Source organism: Alosa sapidissima, chromosome 24 (assembly GCF_018492685.1).
Source record: "Alosa sapidissima isolate fAloSap1 chromosome 24, fAloSap1.pri, whole genome shotgun sequence".
Lineage (NCBI taxonomy): Eukaryota > Metazoa > Chordata > Actinopteri > Clupeiformes > Clupeidae > Alosa > Alosa sapidissima.
In genome coordinates, this window is record NC_055980.1 from 19,124,806 (window position 1) to 19,143,608 (window position 18,803).

Sequence of the window (18,803 nt, forward strand, 5' to 3'; positions counted from 1 at the left end):
CATGCTTAATTGGTTGTAAGTGTCTCACTAAAGCAAATGACCGCAAATACAAAAGTATTCCTGGTATCCACGGGAAATTCTTTCCTATAATCCCTCAGTGGCTGACTTCAGAACCCAACCTCCTCCATATAATTTCTTACCACAATGATCAGTCGCCTTTTTCTGCAGTTTAAGGAACAAACAGTAGAAAAAGTCAGTATTCTCTGTTGGAATTGGGCGTGAAAACTTGAAAGATGGTTCATAAAACCCATCTATCCACATCTTTTCTCTCTCTCTCTATCTCTCTCTAACACACACACAAACACAAACACACACACACACACATGTGCCCAAACCTAATGTAATATTTGACATGAAGTCGTTTATAGATTGTGGAGCCGCTGACATCATACATGGAGCTGTTGGGATCCACCCAGATAGCCACGTACACACGGCCCAAGACCAGCCACTTCCTGCCGGCCATCTCCACCATGGCATCCAGCTACCGGAGCCACCAGCCCCTTTCCACGTCCAACCCCAACGCCAACATGCCCTGGAGGACCGACACCTACTACAGAGCCGGCAGCGGCATCCCTCCCTCTCTCTCCTCCATCCCCCGGGACGCGCTGGACCTCGTCCGAGCCAAGACCACGCTCTTCCCGTCCAACCGGGCCGCGCTGAGCGCCCGCTACATGCCCGACGACTGGCACAAGTCCAACCAGAGCCACTACCGGGAGTCCGAGTCGTCGCGGAACAGCGCCGAGCGGCTGCGCCGAGACACGGTGCGCTTGATGCAGGACAAGGACCACCTGACCCGCCGCTCGCAGGAGACCACCAGCCGCAACCTGGGCGAGCGGCTCAACGACATCAGCTTCTGGCGCTCGGAGCTCAGCCACGAGGTCAACAACATGGTGACGGAGATCGCGGCGCTGACCGAGGTCAAGCGTAGGCTGGAAAGGGCCCTGGCCGAGACCGAGTCCCCCCTACAGGTGAGTAGAGTTGCAACAGTACGAGATTTTTGTGGTATGCGTGCAAGTCAGAGGTTACCAGAGGTTTGATAATGCATTTCATAATGGTTGGGGATAATTTAGGAGGGTGTCAGAATAATGGGTGAACATGTGTATATGGTTTCGCAGCCACTTTACATCATACCAAGGTGTAACACAATGTTGGTATAGTGCTGCAACCCTACAGGTGAGAGAGGAGATCAGCTTTAGATGGGGTTTAGATCAGAGATCAGGTTTACCCAATTATGGTTTCCTTAGTCTACTACTACAGAGAAGTCCATAACCAGCTGGGTGCATAATGGTCTAGAAAACTGCATACTTGCATAGGAAGCTAATTGCATGCATTTTCATGTTCATGCAAGTTATATGAATTAAATGTCTTAAATTATATTGCACATTATTTTATCTGCATAGCAAAAGTTGAGACATAGTAGCCATTTTGATCTTCCAGTGTTTGCAAACTGAAAAAAGAATGACTTCCAACATCAATAGAAGACACCCAATGACTCAGCATCTTTCTGGAAACAAAAAAACTGTTTATTTAATTGCAAAACTTCCAAGTGCGTTTAAGTGCTCTAGTCTCGAGCATCACAAGATACACCCGCATCAGATCAGCGTAGCCATAGTTACATCTCCCCGGAGGTCATTCCGCTGGCTATTGTTTTGCAGTGGTCGCTAGGTGACGCAGTCGTGGAACACAACAGTGGTCATTTCCTTTATGCCTGGTGGCCATTAGGCATGTAGTGGAGGCATTAGGTGTGTGTCACGCTGATCCAGGCCCAAGATCCAGTGACAGGGCTGGAGAGCGGTGACGACTCGGATCAGATGTCTAGAGCCTTTTCTTCTGAAGCCCCAGGTAACTGAAACCGCTGGGCTGGAGCTGCTGTGTCCTCAATCACGTCAAAGACACCGCAGCCGCGCCTTGGATCAGCCACTTAGCCCCTTTAATGTCATCCATCACTGTCAAGATCAGACCACAGCCATTAGTCACTGATGTACCGCTGACTGTGTAGTCTACGTAAGGCAGTGGAACAGAATAAACATTTCACACAGTTACAGTGATCCCATGGGTGTTTTCAGTTTCATTGCTGTCATACTGTAGAGAATATTCATAGATGACATAGTAATGTTTCTATTGGACCACAGCTCAGTTCACTTCTGTTTGCATAGTCTGCTTTACAAGTGCACATTTGTTCTACTAGACTAGGGCATGCAGAAGAAGGTGCCAATGGACCCTTTCAAGAGAGTTCCATTATCAGCATCATAGTTGGCCCCACAAGACTTCCTTTTTAACATTCCATATGTTATCTTAATGCAGAGGAAGTAGATTGGGGCCCAAATAGAACGTTCAAGCATTGTTTTTGTTTTTATTGTTGAAAGGGTCTATAGCTAAAAGTCTGTTGTATGAGATGACATTATGCAGAACAACATGTTATCTGAGGCAATACAAGGACTTTAGAACATACATTTTTACATCAGTGTTTCCCATACATTGACTTATTTGTGGCGGCCCACCACAATATCAACATTGACCACCACACAATGATTTTTCTAGGTTGTACTAAATTGTACTTAAATCTGGTTAGCATCATAACCACGCTGCGCTAATTTGTTAAAAACTGTTGCATTCAAGTTAATTTTGCAAACCTACCACCACAAATATAATTCAATTCTGTGGGAAACACTGTACATGTTTGTCAGCTTGGCTGTATTTGTTATGTTTATGGTTATGGGATTTGGCAGACACTATTGTATACACTATACCCAGATTGGGCATGTTTTTAAAGATACTATGTGAAGTTTTCAATAACATTAACAAAAGACAAATAACAACAGAAGTTAGTATGAAAACCTGCCAGCACTGGGCTGTAATGCTACTTTGTACCACTTGTTGGCGCTGTATTGAATACAGTGCAAGTCAATAGAAAAGTGCCGTGTGGCTGCATTCAAGACTACTTGAATCCTGCAGAATTACACACTGCTCCTTTAATCCATCTAAATCCTACTGGAGCAGGTCCTCATCTGGCTGTGTTCTTATCTCCAGGTGGCCCAGGAGTGCCTGTATCACAGAGAGAAGAGGATGTCCATCGATCTGGTCCATGATGATGTGGAGAAAGACCTGATAAAGGTAGCATTTCATCTGATCTTTGATCTTTGACCTGTGGAACATATGCCACACTATAGCTGACCCCTAGAAAGGAGGTCAGTTATTTGACACTTGAGGACCAGCCCTGGAATGGACGCTGGTCAGATTGCTTGACTCCATAAAATAATAAAGCAATTGCTATCTCTTTGGAAGAGTATATGAGGTCAAGTCACAGGTTTTTCCATTCAAATCAATGTGTTTCTCAAAGATAAAATAACAGAATTGGTGTTAATGATTGCCTTCTACTCTTACCCCATAGAAAGTCATATGACACAGATTCCACTATCATTTCTAGGAACAGCTAAAGATCACTTGTTTTCCTTGACTGTTCTTACTTTCTCATCAGGAGGTGGAAGTCATCAAGTCATGCCAGGAGAGAATGAGGAGACATCTAGACAGAGCAGTGGCTCAGCTAGCGTGAGTGAAGTATCTAAACCAGAGACTTTCTAATGAGGAGACACAGCACTCAAAGAATCTCCCATTGAAATGTATTGGGTTAGTTTGTAACACAAACATGGCAGTCGTCTACACATATTCCAGCCATTCTGCCGCCAAAGTTGACATGTGAAAACATCATGCCAATCAAGTGGTATGTTGTGAATACATCGTGCCGATCATGTGTTGTGATGTCGCTGCTGGAGCGAGGTTGGTATCGTGAAGCCTTGCACACGCGCAATTCTGCCCAAAGTAGATGCCCGATAAGTGCCCAAAATGCGTTGCAATATGGCCACCGAGTAGAGGGACTTGCCTAAAAGGACTTTGTCGAAGCCATCCTACCCTCACAACCAATACTCACAAACAATTCTAAAGTGTATTGCAATATATTTATGAGAGCTTCTTTAAAGGATAACTCACATATATATATATATAATATGAAAGACGCTGCTGAGTGACACTGCCGTACTAGTTAGCGGTAATCTTTCTGTATGGGCGAAATGTGCAGTGAACTGACCGAACTGTCCATGGCTGCTCTCCTCAGCTGATCCGTCTATTTCTGGCGTCTCTTGGTCTCTCCCATTCAGCTCCAACCGGGCCGCCCAGCACGAGCTGGAGAGAGACGTCAACGACAAGGTGACAGCCCAGCGCATCGACGACAGGTGCCACCACCTCAGGAACACATCTGACGGCATCAGCTATTACAGGGGCATCGACCGCCTCGACCCGTCGTGAGTACCCATCACATGTAGTTATGGTTGTGGTTGTAGTTGCTTGGTAGAAGCTTTTATCCAAAGTGATACAACATAGAATAAGCAAAAATATTACATTAAAAGCATTAAAAGAAACACTTCATCTGTAAATCATTAAATATATGTAAATGTATGTACTTTTTAATTGTTTTCATTTCTATCTTAATCTGGAGGGTTCAGATTTTTGGAGTGGAAACACATTTTTAAGTTTTAGTGTTAGGTAGTGTCAAATTGTGTTCATGGAAATAACATCAAGGTCAGATTTGTTGATTGTATTTATTATATATAAATGTGTTTATTTATTATATATAAATTGTATTTATTATTTATTATAAATATGCAAGTGACATGATATTTTTTCATGATAGTTGTGACCAATGACTATATTTAGTCATTGGTTGTGACCTTTAGTGTTTGGTTGAGGCAGCTCTTAGTAGATGCATGACTAGATAAAAATAGTCAAAGTGTGAGACATTCAGATAATGTTTTGATGATATTTTTATTGACTCCTTCCCCACACACACAAACACACACACACACACACACACACACATTCCCTCAGACTTTCTCTGCCTGATACTTGGTCAAAGTTCACGGACGACAACATCCTGCACTCGCAAAGTGAGCGCGCCGCCTCCCACAAGCTCAGGGACGACATCGAGGTCCTGTTGAACACCACATCCAACGAGATGTGGAAGCAGTTCAACGCGGTCAACATGGCGTTCACCTCACGCCTATCAGAGACTGCCGATGCCAAGAACAGCCTTCAAACTCACCTAGCTAAGGTACGCCACGCATAGATCACCTGGCTAAGGTATGCCACGCACAGATCACCTGGCTAAGGTATGCTAACCTGGCTAAGGTATGCCACACACAGATCACCTGGCTAAGGTATGCCATGCACAGATCACCTGGCTAAGGTATGCCACACACAGATCACCTGGCTAAGGTATGCCACACACAGATCACCTGGCTAAGGTATGCTAACCTGGCTAAGGTATGCCACACACAGATCACGCCATGCACAGATGACCTGGCTAAGGTATGCCACACACAGATCACCTGGCTAAGGTATGCCATGCACAGATCACCTGGCTAAGGTATGCCACGCACAGATCACCTGGCTAAGGTATGCCACGCACAGATCACCTGGCTAAGGTATGCCATGCACAGATCACCTGGCTAAGGTATGCCATGCACAGATCACCTGGCTAAGGTATGCCACACACAGATCACCTGGCTAAGGTATGCCACACACAGATCACCTGGCTAAGGTATGCTAACCTGGCTAAGGTATGCCACACACAGATCACGCCATGCACAGATGACCTGGCTAAGGTATGCCACACACAGATCACCTGGCTAAGGTATGCCATGCACAGATCACCTGGCTAAGGTATGCCACGCACAGATCACCTGGCTAAGGTATGCCACGCACAGATCACCTGGCTAAGGTATGCCATGCACAGATCACCTGGCTAAGGTATGCCACGCACAGATCACCTGGCTAAGGTTACAAGGACGATATACCACTGAGGCCCACAAATTGTATGTCATTTAGGAATAACCTGCTATAGCTTGACCAGGATAGTTTCACCATTACCTGTAATATCACAGTACAGCAATATTAGTGCCAATGTTGAATAGACTCATTTTTGTCTTTGGAGTAGTCATATTAATACATCGTATTGAATAATACACATGGCATCAATGTGTTTGTATATGACCAGAAGCTTTAATAATATGCAAATGTGCAAAATATAAAAGATAATAAACAAAATCACATTGTTCAGACACAAACCATTATGGTTTTCATCACGTCTGCATAGGATACCATGCCTAATGAGGTAAGTGGTGATGGCTGTAGGCATTCCTTGTCTGAGCATAACAAAGTTTAGTGTTAATGAAAGGTGATGTGTCTTCTGCCTTCACTATCACACACACACACACACACACACTTACACACGCACACGCACACACACACACACACAAAATGCACACTTAAAGGCAGATGAAAGCTCTCTCACAAACACACACACACACACACACACATGTTTGTAATCAGGTTACAAGCAGTGTCACGCAAACTCACTAAATGCTGTTTATTCCTATTGTAGTTTAGAATTGAGGCCTAAAAATAGACACCTACATTTTGGCTAGGGTCGTAGTGACCCGGTCCTCTCTCACTGTGGCTGGGAGTCAGAGACCCCCTGACTGAAAACACTAGCTGCCATTGTCCAGTGATTTAATTGGGTTGTGGAGCTTGACATCTTTCTCCCCCCATCTGATACTGTTATCCCATAACATCTCTTATATGAGACATGTGGCCACTACTAAACCCTTTATCACCTGTAGTGCTCCCAGACACTGCTTGCTTACAGTGTTGCCATGAATGTGTCTTCTGAGCATACATACAGTAAAATCCTCTTTTGGTTTTACACAGGTTTGCTGCCTTTGTGTGTTTGTGTTGGAGATGACAGCGTAGCCAAGGGATACTCCTATTTAGATTATCCAAAGCTATTCGCCAAGGGAGACTCTTATTCAAAAGCTATTCGGCACTTCAGGGATTTAGAGACAAGTGTTGTTGCAGCACACGCTGCAATCACCTCTTAAAATAAACACCTTCTGTGGCTCACGTTTAAAAGGGAAGATATACAACGTTTAAAAGGGAAGATATACAACACTCGGCAGCTCAAGGGGGCTATGGAACCACCCTCTTTTAAACGGTGCTCTGAAGTTGAAATTTAAGACCATCATTTTGCGGCTGTTAGTGGACCCACGTGTTGTCTCTGTTTTCACTTGCTCGTTGTTCTCCAGTGCAGTGTGTAAAGGTGTTCTTCGAGACCCTTGAGAAATCCATGTCTTGTGTTCTCCAGAAAAGTGTGTAACATTCTCTAGATCTTTTATGAACATTTAATGTACTTTACTGTACTAATGCCATCCTGTTCTCATCCTGTAAACGATGTTCTGTGTCCTCCAGAACATTTATTTAATGTTCCTCTTGGCCCTTCAGAAGCTATGTGTCCTCCAGAGCACTCTTCTTGTTCCTAGACTCTTCCCATTCAAACCCTGTAGGAGATGTTAATTTACTCTCTGTTCCTCACAAAACTGTGATGTGACTCTTAGATTCTGTAGGAAATCTGAAATGATTCTCTCTTCCCTGAAGCAGCCTATATGACGTTGGTGTTCTACTCCCTTTCAGATCCTGAAGGAGAAGTTTGTGAAGTCTGTGGCCCACTGCAGCCTGTGATGTTTCTCTGTATAGCCTAGTTTTGTATTAAAGCACACAGCCTGTACTGTGATATTAAACATTGCCCTCTCTTCCTCAGACCCTGCAGGAGATCTTCCAGACGGAGACGCTGATTGAGTCCCTGAAGAGGGCCATCAGAGACAAGGAGGCCCCGCTGAAGGTGGCCCAGACACGGCTGGAGGAGAGGACCCGCAGGCCCAACGTGGAGCTCTGCAGGGACTACCCACACCACAGGTACTGGAACTCAGAATTCATAACCCAAACAAACAAACAAACAAACTAATACATGACCAAATCCATCCATCTATGAATGCATGTGCGCACACACACACACACACACACACACACATACACGTATGCATGTACACACACATATTCATGATTAAATAATGTGTACCAGGACATTTTTCATCTCTGTCATATAAAATGCTACAAAATTCGATTAAATCAGACTACTATCTGAAATAAACTACTTTTCTACTCTGCATTAGAATTTGAATTCTGTGTGGCCTTCCCAAATGTTACTGCGTGTGGAACACACTTCTCCTAAGGCCTTCATGGACGTGTAATCAGTGTGGTTTGGCTTGAGAAAGAATGTAAAAAAAAAAATTCTGATAGTGGTTGGTCTGAGTTATGAGGTACAGTACAGTCTGTTCTCTCTTTCACTCTTTATTTCTGTTCTCCCTCTCTCTGGCTTTTTTTTGTCTTTCTCTTTGATTTATGTGGTGTCATATTCCGGTGGTTCTCACATTTAACTCATATTTCTGAGAACTTCTCATTCCTCTCTCTCTATTCTCTCTCTCACATAACTCTTCTTTCTTTCTTTCACCTCTCTTTCCTTTTTCCTCTCTTTCCTTCTCTTTCCCTGTGTTCATCCTGCCTCTCTCTCTCTCTCTTTCTCACATACTCTCACCCCCCCGTGGGGACCCGGGGTAGAATAGGTCCCCAGCACCCCCTTGCTGATCGTAAGAGGCGACAAATGGGGCGACTTGTTTGCCGTGAGTTGCTACCCGTGTCAATGGAGGAAGAGATCCTGGTACTTGAGGAATGTGTCTTGCTGCGGCTGGCACAAGTCTAACGCAAGTGCTTTGGCTCCTACTTCATTTAGACGGGAGGTTGGAATGACCCGATCCAATCAATCGGCTTGTCAAAGTTTGGGACAATTTCATGGGACCATTCTTTTTTTTTTTATCCCCAGAAGGCTTTGGCTGAGGGTCAATCGAGTGATATGAACTATTTTTGTTTAAATTGCTCGAGTATACCATCCCTGTATCCTTGATGCACATCTGAAGGAGAACCGCGGCTCTGTGCATCCCCTTGTTGGACTCCCGAGGTGGGTGAGGAGCAGAGATGATGAATTCCAAATCCACTAATATGGCGACTAAACAACCCTACCTAAGAGTGCCTGTGGACAGATACATCCCAAATCCCTTGAGATGTTTTAACTGCCAAAAATGCCATGGCTCTGCTGGATGTAAAAACAAGTCAGTTTGCTGCAAATGTGGTGAAGAAGGACATGACTCTGTCTGTGCAACCACCAAAATGCTGTAATTGCTTAGGAGATCACGCAGTTTTATCAAAGGATTGTCCTGTATGGGTCAAAGAAAAAGAAATTCAAAGAATCAGGGCTACCAAGAAGATAAGTTACCCAGAGGCACGGAAGCAGGTGGAGGAATTCCCTGTGTTCAAATTCCAACAAACGTTCTCCCCACCATGAAAACTATTGATTGCCAAACAGATTTAACTTGGGTGACCAAAGACAAACCACAATCACTTAGTGGTAGCAAAACTTCTGGAATCTCAACTAAAACCAAAACTGTGAGCACTCAAAGTCAGGCTATGATAAGCCAGACCTCTGCAAGTCAGATTTCAGTTGTGTCAGTAGAACCCACTCAGTCATCAAACGAAAAGAAGAAACCATCCAGCGCTACAAGTCAATCCAGAGCAAGCCAAGGAAATAAAAATGAGAATTTAAAGGATATAGAGATGATGGATGCTACAACCTCACGTAGTCGCAGCTCCTCCCCCAAATGTAGGAGCAAGGGGCCTGTTCCAGTCTTTCCCCCTTGATGCTCACTAGCCATATTATTCAGTGGAATTGTCGTGGTTTTAGAGCCAATTTTTCTGAACTACAGAATTTAATTGCTTTGTTTAACCCTCTGGCCTTCTGTCTTCAAGAGACTCTCTTATCACCCAACAACCCTATGTCTCTGAAAAATTATTTAATGTATAATGCATATGGCCCAAACAGTCAACATCCATCTGGTGGCTCAGCTGTCTTAGTAAGGAATGACATAATTCATAGTCAGCTTGTTATAACTACCAACTTACAGGCAGTAGCAGTTCGTTTAACTCTACATAAAGCTATAACCTTGTGCTCCATTTATATCCCACCTGATATGTCTATAACACTGCAAGACTTAGAAAATTTAGTTGAACAGCTACCATCCCCATTCATTCTTCTAGGAGATTTCAATGCACATAACGGAAATGGGGTGGAAATCACTCTAATGCCAGAGGCAAAACACTAGAAGACTTTATTTCTAAGAATGATTTATGTCTGTGGAATGATGGATCTTATACCTACCTACATCCAGGGTATGGCACATACTCAGCCATTGACTTATCCATATGTGATCCTAATATACTGCTGGATTTTTCCTGGCGAACCTTGGATGACCTTTGTGGGAGTGACCACTTCCCCTTGATAGTATCATCTACAGAAGCGGATATACAATCAAGAGCCCCAAGATGGCAACTAAAGAAAGCAAATTGGCATTTGTTTCAAGTCCTGTGGACTCATGAACTCAGTCAGATGCCCCAGAACATGGAGAATCCTGTACAGGTCTTTACAGACACATTAATTGCAATTGCAGACAAAACTGTCCCAAAGACTACTGGAAAGCCATACCGCAGGTCTAATCCGTGGTTTGATAACAGCTGTAAAAAGGCCATTGAAGCCCGGAAAAAAGCAGAGAGACTGTTTAATAAACATCCAACAACAGAAAATCTCACCAAATTAAAAGTCTGTCGAGCTCAAGCACGTAGAACCATCAATGAAAGTAGTATGTATGAAGTATGTATCAAGCCTTACATCCAATACATCTCCAAAGAAGGTCTGGAGTCTGATTAAAAAGATGAAAGGCAAGGGAGGTCGATCACAAGTTCAGCACCTTAAATGCCAAGACAGTCTTTTAACTACAAAACAAGATATAGCAAACCAGCTTGCAGAGACATTTGAAAGGAATTCATCCATGGGAAATTGCCACCTGGATTTTCAAGCCTTATGCATAAAGGAAGAGCAAAGACAATTGAATTTCTGGTCAGATAATACTGAACCATACAATCAACTTTTTACAATGGAGGAACTCTTATGTTCTATAAGAAATTCCCATGATACTGCGGTGGGCCCAGATCAAATCCATTATCAATTTTTAAAACACTTGCCTCATGATGCTTTATCTCATCTTTTGGACATTTTTAATATAATCTGGGAAACAGGAAACATACCCGAAAATTGGCAAAAAGCTTTAATTATACCCATTCCAAAACCAGGAAAAGACCACACTGATCCCAACAATTATCGCCCAATTGCCTTGACAAGTTGCCTTTGCAAAACCATGGAGAGAATGGTGAATAACCGACTCGTATGGATGCTTGAATCTGAAGGACATTTGAATAACTTCCAATGTGGTTTCAGACGAGGAAGGAGCACAATGGACCACCTTATAAGATTAGAGTCTTTCATTCGTGATGGTTTTATCAGAAAAGAACATGTGATAGCTGTCTATTTTGATCTTGAAAAGGCGTATGATACCACCTGGAAATATGGCATTCTAAAGGATCTGCACTGCATGGGTTTTAGAGGACATTTGCCCCTTTTTATATCAGATTTTTTGTCCAACAGACATTTTCAAGTTCAAATAGGAACTACCTTTTCAAATCCACACTTACAACAACAAGGAGTTCCTCAGGGAAGCATCCTCTCTGTTACTCTTTTTAGCATCAAAATCAATAGTATTGTAAGTGCAATTGGTCCAAACTGTTTTTGTAGTCTCTATGTTGACGATCTCTGTATTTGCTACAGAGGGAAATATATGAGCATTATTGAAAGGCAGCTGCAGTTATGCATAAATAAAATTAGTAGATGGTCAGTTGAAAATGGTTTTAGGTTTTCCAAAACAAAAACTGTATGCCTTCACTTTACCTGGATGGTGAAGTCATCAAAGTAGTAAAAGAGGTTAAATTCCTTGGACTTACTATTGATAACAAACTATCTTTCATTCCACATATGAAGTGTTTGAGAAATAGATGCTTCAGAGCTTTGGACATTATAAAAGTACTGGCAAAAACAAAGTGGGGGGCTGAACACACTGTGCTAATGCGCCTACAGAGTGCTTGTGAGATCCCGATTGGACTATGGGAGTATTGTTTATGGATCAGCAAGGAAAACATACATACAGATGTTGAATACTATTCATCACCAAGGTCTAAGGCTGGTTCTGGGGGCTTTCAAGACTTCCCCAGTACACAGTCTTTATGTGGAGGCAAGTGAACCCTCACTTCAAAATCGGCGCTTGAAACTCTCTCTTCAATATGCAGTCAAGCTTAAAGCATGCAAAGATAACCCAGCCTACTCAACAGTTTTTCAGCCACAGCAACTGCCGTTGTATGAAGCTAGACCAAAGTATATCAGTCCTTTTGGAATCCGAATAAGACCCTACCTTGAGGATCTGAACATCAACTTGGACAGTGTAACACAGACTCACTTTTGCTCTATTCCCCCGTGGAATTTGAGACAACCTGACATTTTTTAAGGATTTAAGTCACAGGAAGAAATCAAGAACCCACCGAAATGAGTACCAGCAGCAGTATATGGACGTGCGATGTCGCTTCCCCTCCCACATTCCCATTTATACTGATGGTTCCAGAGTGGATAACTGTGTGTCATCAGCAATGGTAGTTGGACAGAATCAGTGTGGACTACGAATACCAGGAATATGTTCTATTTTTTACGGCTGAGGCTCGTGCCTTATATTTGGCACTTGAATATATAGATCAGACTAAACAACAAAAGTCTTTCAGACTGACTCTAGATCATGTCTCCAGGCATTGGAATCCTTAAAAACCGACCATCCTATTATTGTCAACATCCTTGATAAACTAGAAAGACTAAAGAACCAGAACTTGAATGTAGTTTTTTGCTGGGTCCCAGGCCATGTTGGTCTGAGAGGAAATGAGAAAGCGGACAGTGCTGCTAAGCAAGCCCTTAACAAAGAACTCACAGAATGTCAAATCCCTGCCTCAGACCTTAAACCTATATTGAACTCTTACATCACAGACAAGTGGCAATCTGAATGGGACCAATGTACCAACAATAAGCTATATGAAATCCATCCTACTGTAAGGAAGAGACTATTTTTTTCTTTTCAATCCAGACACGATCAAATAGTCTATACCAGATGCCGTATAGGACATTCAAGACTCACTCATAGCTTTCTATTGAGTGGTGAAGATTCTCCACTATGCCAATTTTGCAAAATGCCTCTGTCAGTGAGACATATTTTGATCTGTTGCCCTGCCTTGAGAACCAAAAGACAACAATTTTATCATCAAAATTCTATAGCTGATGTTTTTAGTAAGGTCCCACCTTTGAAGGTTTTAGAATATCTTATTAGCATAGATTTTAAAAAATATATTTAAGTTTCTGTAACACACCATTAAATATCCTTAGTTGCGGAAATGGCCTTCAATTAAACAAACAAACAAACAAACAAACAAACACATACTCTCACTCTTCCTTCTTTCCCTGACTTCCTGTGTTTGTCTTCTCCCTCCCTCACTCCCTCCCTCCCTCCCTCCATTTATCTTTCTCTCTCTCCCTCCCTCTCTCTTTTTCTCCCTCCCTCCCTCCCTCCCTGTCTCTCTCTCTCTCCCCCCCTCTCTCTTTCTCTCTCTCTCTCCCTCCCTCCCTCTCTCTCTCTCTCTCCTCAGGTTAGTGAGTGAGGTGCGTGAGATCGAGGACACCATCCACTGCCTGCGTGAGCGGCTGATGGAGGCCGAGGGCACGCTGCAGACGCTGGTCAAAGCCAAGGTGTCGCTGGAGCACGACCTGTCCATCAAGGCCAACTCGCTGTTCCTGGATCAGGAGAAGTGCATGAGCATGCGCAAAACCTTCCCCAGCACCCCGCGCCTGGTGGGCTACTCCTAAAGGTCACGGATCACATTGGAAATTATGAAGCGGTAGCGGTGAAGTGCAACGTAACACTCAGACCATAGTAATTCTAAAGAGGTTCTATCTCGTTCCTAAGTTCCACAAACGGTCTACGTTCTGTTACCTAAACTGACAAACGATGAGCCTTGTGTTACGCTTTGAAAGCTGAGTCAAGTTCAACATTCAAATAGTTTGATGCTAGTGCAACGTTGGTGCTCCAACTGTTCTGCTGCCGACCATAGTGAACAATAGAAAATCTGCCGCTTGCCGCTGGTCAGTGTGATCCCTGCTTAAAGGTGGAGATACACCAGGGAAACTTGAGCTATGAGCAATGTTGCTGGACAGAGTAATATTATTCCAGCACTCTCCCATTTTGTTGTTATCCATTAAAAGTTCAATCATCAGTGGGTAGCTTGTTGCAATTGGAATCAGTCATGTGATTTCCCAACAACATTGCTCAAAAGGTCCCATGTGTAATTTCCTGAGCTGTTCAACAAGGGGTGGACGATCTGGGTGAATGGGTGTAGAGGACATAATCAAAGCAATATATGTAATTGGTATTGCTCTTTCACCCAGGGGCGCGTTTCCCAAAACCATAGTTGCTAACTAAGTTAGCAACTTTGTTGGTTGCAATGCAATTTCCCATTGCCAACCAACTAAGTTGCTATGGTTTTTGGGAAACACACCCCTGAACAGTAAAATGATAGAATAACCTTTTGGAATGAGTGTATTTTGAAAAGGTTCCATAGAGGGGAATTGGCTTCATAAAGACCTATTGAATTGTGTTGATGATGGAGGTTTGTGGACTGGGGGGTTTGGCTTCACCATATCTGGATAAAAAATACCAGATTTCATACTTATAGTATCAACATAGTGATGCAATTGCCTGGCACCTATTATGGGCATTGGACTGTTATGGGCTCTTTGGACTGTTCTAGAATAAATATGGTGGGACGTGGAACAAGGTTCTCATTAGGCCGTTCCCTGCCTGTAACATCTCCACATTCATCCAGGTGTGTGCATGTGTGTGTGTGTGACGGGGATGATGACAAAGAACAAGGAGACACGTGGGAAGAAGTGTGCTTAAGCATTAACCTAAACATTTGCACAGTTATGGAAATGACTGAACAAAAGTAACCTCTAAATGTGTACGTCAAAGTTTAGAGATTACAAGTTGTACAATTTTTGGTGCTTACAACAATAAAACTGGTGCTTTGGCTGCTTGAACACTGTAATGGCTATTCCACCAAACTTTTTATAAAGTTTCTAAAAGGTATACATTCCTAAATATGGCTCCTACAAACACTCTCCCCCAAACATACTGTATCTAACCACTATAACATGAAAATACTGTAATCTGAAACTAACAAGCCCTTATTAAGAGATGGAAATACCCACAGCATGCTGTAAATATGTGCTACTAATGAAATGCAAAAAGGTTATGGTGTTCTTGTTTTGATTCAGATAGATTCAGCATTGTGTGCAGTGCTCCTCTCGACTTTCACCTGAGATAGCAGAAGTGAAAGAGATGTCACAGTTATTGACAGACATTCCATACATTCTATTCCATATCATTGTGTTCTATTCAACACAGTCTTTACTTTCAGTCATCAATACTGTAGACATTCCATTCTATGCAAACAGTAGAGTAGAGGTGAGATTGGGTGCTACAATGGACACAGGTAATGAAATCAATTCAGGCCAGGGCTCTCTTAGCCACTCAGCTGAGTGGTTCGCAACTGACCATATCACCCAAGAATCCACCGCATCGGTACACTCGAGTGGATGTCCGTTAGCATCGCCTTTGTGTTCACTGAACCAGACTGCAGCCACCTGGAATGAGTACTGGTAACCTAATCCACTCCAGGGTCTCTCTGGGGTATGACAGCTATCCAGCAGTGGCCTTCTTTGTGTATATTGGCTTCACCTGGACTGAAGTACGTTACACTGTTATCGATCTCAATCTCTATACTTTCATTGATAGGCAATATGTAAAATCTAGCAACGAGCAAAAATGAGCTAATGCTAACTTATTAACTTGACAAAATCATTTTGCTAATTCAGTATCAAGAGCAAGATCCTAAAAGTGCAAACATGGATGGGCCAATGTAATGCTGTCTCTCTCTCACACACACACACACACACAATAGAATAACTAGCTCATACAAAAGGCACTTCCCTCATTGTTCGATTTTGTTAATTGATACAAATTAAGTCAGTAAATAATTTTCTGAGTCTAGGCATTCAAACAGCTCAAACAACATTGTTGGCCTGTTTGAATGTTACATTAACAGCTCAGCAATAGAAAACAATGATCTTAAACAAAAACTATTTCCCCTGATAATGTTAATCAAATGAGCTGCTAATCAAATCATCATACTGTAGTCGGCAATGAAATGTTTCTAAGGCCAATCTATTCGCCTTATCGATTAGCTAAGTGCTCAGTTGAGGGGACTTAATGTGATTATCGCATTTAAAAGATGGTCACACGTTATTCACCTTAGTGGTGACATAGGTACAGAGTGGAAGACGAGGATTAGGTTTGGACCAGCTTCAAACCACAAGCTGATACCACATCCTTTCCAGTGCATGTGTGAGTGAGTTACAAGTGTGAGTGTGTTACAAGTGTGAGTGTGTGTGTGTGTGTGTGTGTGTCTGTCTGTGTCTGCCATTCAGGTTATTTAGTTAATCAGTCTCCAGCCCCTCCTTAGATGTGATGAAGTCTTGGCCAATGTTTCCGGAGGCTTCCGAAAGGCTTTCATTGAGCCCTGCGGTACGGTACAGGGCCCTGCGGTACGTGTTGCATCTGTTCTGATGCAACACACCTCACTGACAAACAGCCCATCTGGGAGAGGGCAGTAAAGACTGGGCCTGGGCTACTACACAACCACCAGGTCATCCTGAGTTATATACACACGGACACACAAGCATACACACACACACACACACACACACGTTTGCAGACACACACAAACATACATGCACATGTACACACACACACATACACACATGCCCCCCCCCCACACACACACTGCTTTAACTCATTTCCATCTCCTTCTCTTCATTTATCTCACCCAGTCCGTTCCTATCCACTTTACAACCCCACATATCCCTCCCTCCCTCCCTCTTTTCTTTCTCTCTCTCTCCCTCTCTCTCTCTCTTTTGCCCTCTGATGATAGCATGTCGTGCTGACCTCCAGGCCTGACAAAAACTCACACACGCACACACATACTCACATACTCACACACACACACACGCACGCACACACACACACTCACACGCACACACATACTCACACACTGAGTATGGATTCCCAATCAGCACCTCTCACTACAAACCTTCACAGCAGGTCACTCCCAGCCCCCCCCCCCCACCTGATATCTCCACATAGTTAACCCTAAATACTCACCACCACCCCGCCAAACACACACACACACACACACACATGCCAGCCATGCCTGAATCGGATTACAGCAGAAACTCTTTTTAGAGCGTTGGTTGGGTGGATGTTGTGTTGAATATGAGGTTATCTGCACTATTGCAGTGCTGCACCACCACCACCATAGATATTAGAAAGCTAGATGCCGCATTGGGCTCCAGAACGTATGTAAATAGCGACGCCATCTTGCAGAGGTGGAAAGTAACGAAATACATTTACTCACGTTACTGTATTGAGTAGTTTTTCTGTGTATTTTGTATTTTTTAAGTAGTTTATAAAATCGGTATTTTAAATTTTACTTGATTACATTTTGAGTGAAGTATTGTACTTCGCTACATCAAAAATCCCATCCTTTACTTGAGTAAAAAAAAAAGTTAAGACTAACAAAAACGGAAACGGAGAGAAAAAAATCGCGCCCTAAACCACTAGCCTAGTGATAATGATCAGCATGTAGCCTACAACAGGACATGAATCAAGCTGGCGCCATGCATGGATCACGAGATGCATCAGATTAGCCTAACCTATGATTAGGCTATTCCAATCGGTTGTCTCAGTTCGTTTTAGCACTTGATTGCGGAGATATTTAAGCAAACACCATGGGATTTCGTGTTTTGACGTTTGTGCTCACCTTTCTTTGGAAAGAAGTTTATTAGCAGTTGTTTCCCCTCATGTTGATGTCTCTCTTTTTCCTGTTTTGGCCTTTGTTTTTAGTAACCTTACTTGGCTTTCTTGGAGAAAGACATTGCACCAGCAGCAAAACAATTAGCGGTCCACTACTAGCGATGCTCAACTAAATAAACAAAAGATAGACTACCTTATAAATCGTGCAGGCGGACTAAACCATTTAGATCTTTAGCAAGGGAGAGTGAGAGTGACCTTACACAGTTTTCACTATGTTTTGTATACAAAATCCAGTCAGTCAAACTTTAAATTTCGTCTGACATTCATTTTGACATTTAATTTGGAAGTTAAAATATTTGGGTAAAATAAATATATGGTGGAAATAAGTATTGAACGCTTCATTTTTTTTTTTCAGTAATTAGCCTAAACTTCCAGTGAGTCTATTCGAAATTTTCACCACACATTATATTAACACACATATAAAAAATCCAAACATAAGAGTTTTGTGTATTAAAGTGGAATGACACAGGAAAAAAGTATTGAACGTGCCTACTGAAATTTCTTCAATACTTTGTGGAAAAGACTTTGTTTGTAAAGACAGCTTCAAGACCTTTCCTGTATGACAAAACTTATTGGTCGCAGTATCAGGTCTGATTTTGGCCCATTGTTCTAAACAGATTCCAGGGGTCCCTCTTGTGAATCCTGATCTTTAGTTACTTCCAGAACTATTTAATTGAATTGGCTGCCTTCAAGTCTTTCTGGAGCTTTCTCTGAGTGGTCCTTGGCTCTTGGAATTGACTATCCTTCTGACTCCCTGGTCAGAAATATTACGAGGAGATCCTGTGCATGGCCGGTTGATGATGCAGTGATGTTTCTTCCACTTGCAGATAATGGCTCCCATGCTGCTTACTGGAAGATTCTGATGTTTTGAAATGCATCTGTAACCAGTTTCATTGATAT

At 42.8% G+C, this 18,803-nt stretch overlaps 1 protein-coding gene across 1 annotated transcript; it reads left to right on the forward strand.

The window, feature by feature from the left end:
- The first annotated feature begins 368 nt into the window (after positions 1-368).
- Positions 369-15,018, forward strand: tekt3 (tektin 3). Its single transcript, XM_042082817.1, has 7 exons — positions 369-968; positions 3,031-3,114; positions 3,479-3,549; positions 4,155-4,298; positions 4,882-5,104; positions 7,649-7,803; positions 13,564-15,018. Exons 1-7 carry the CDS (start codon positions 393-395, stop codon positions 13,778-13,780), a joined length of 1,470 nt encoding a protein of 489 aa, XP_041938751.1. The 5' UTR covers positions 369-392; the 3' UTR covers positions 13,781-15,018.
- The last annotated feature ends 3,785 nt before the right edge of the window (positions 15,019-18,803 follow it).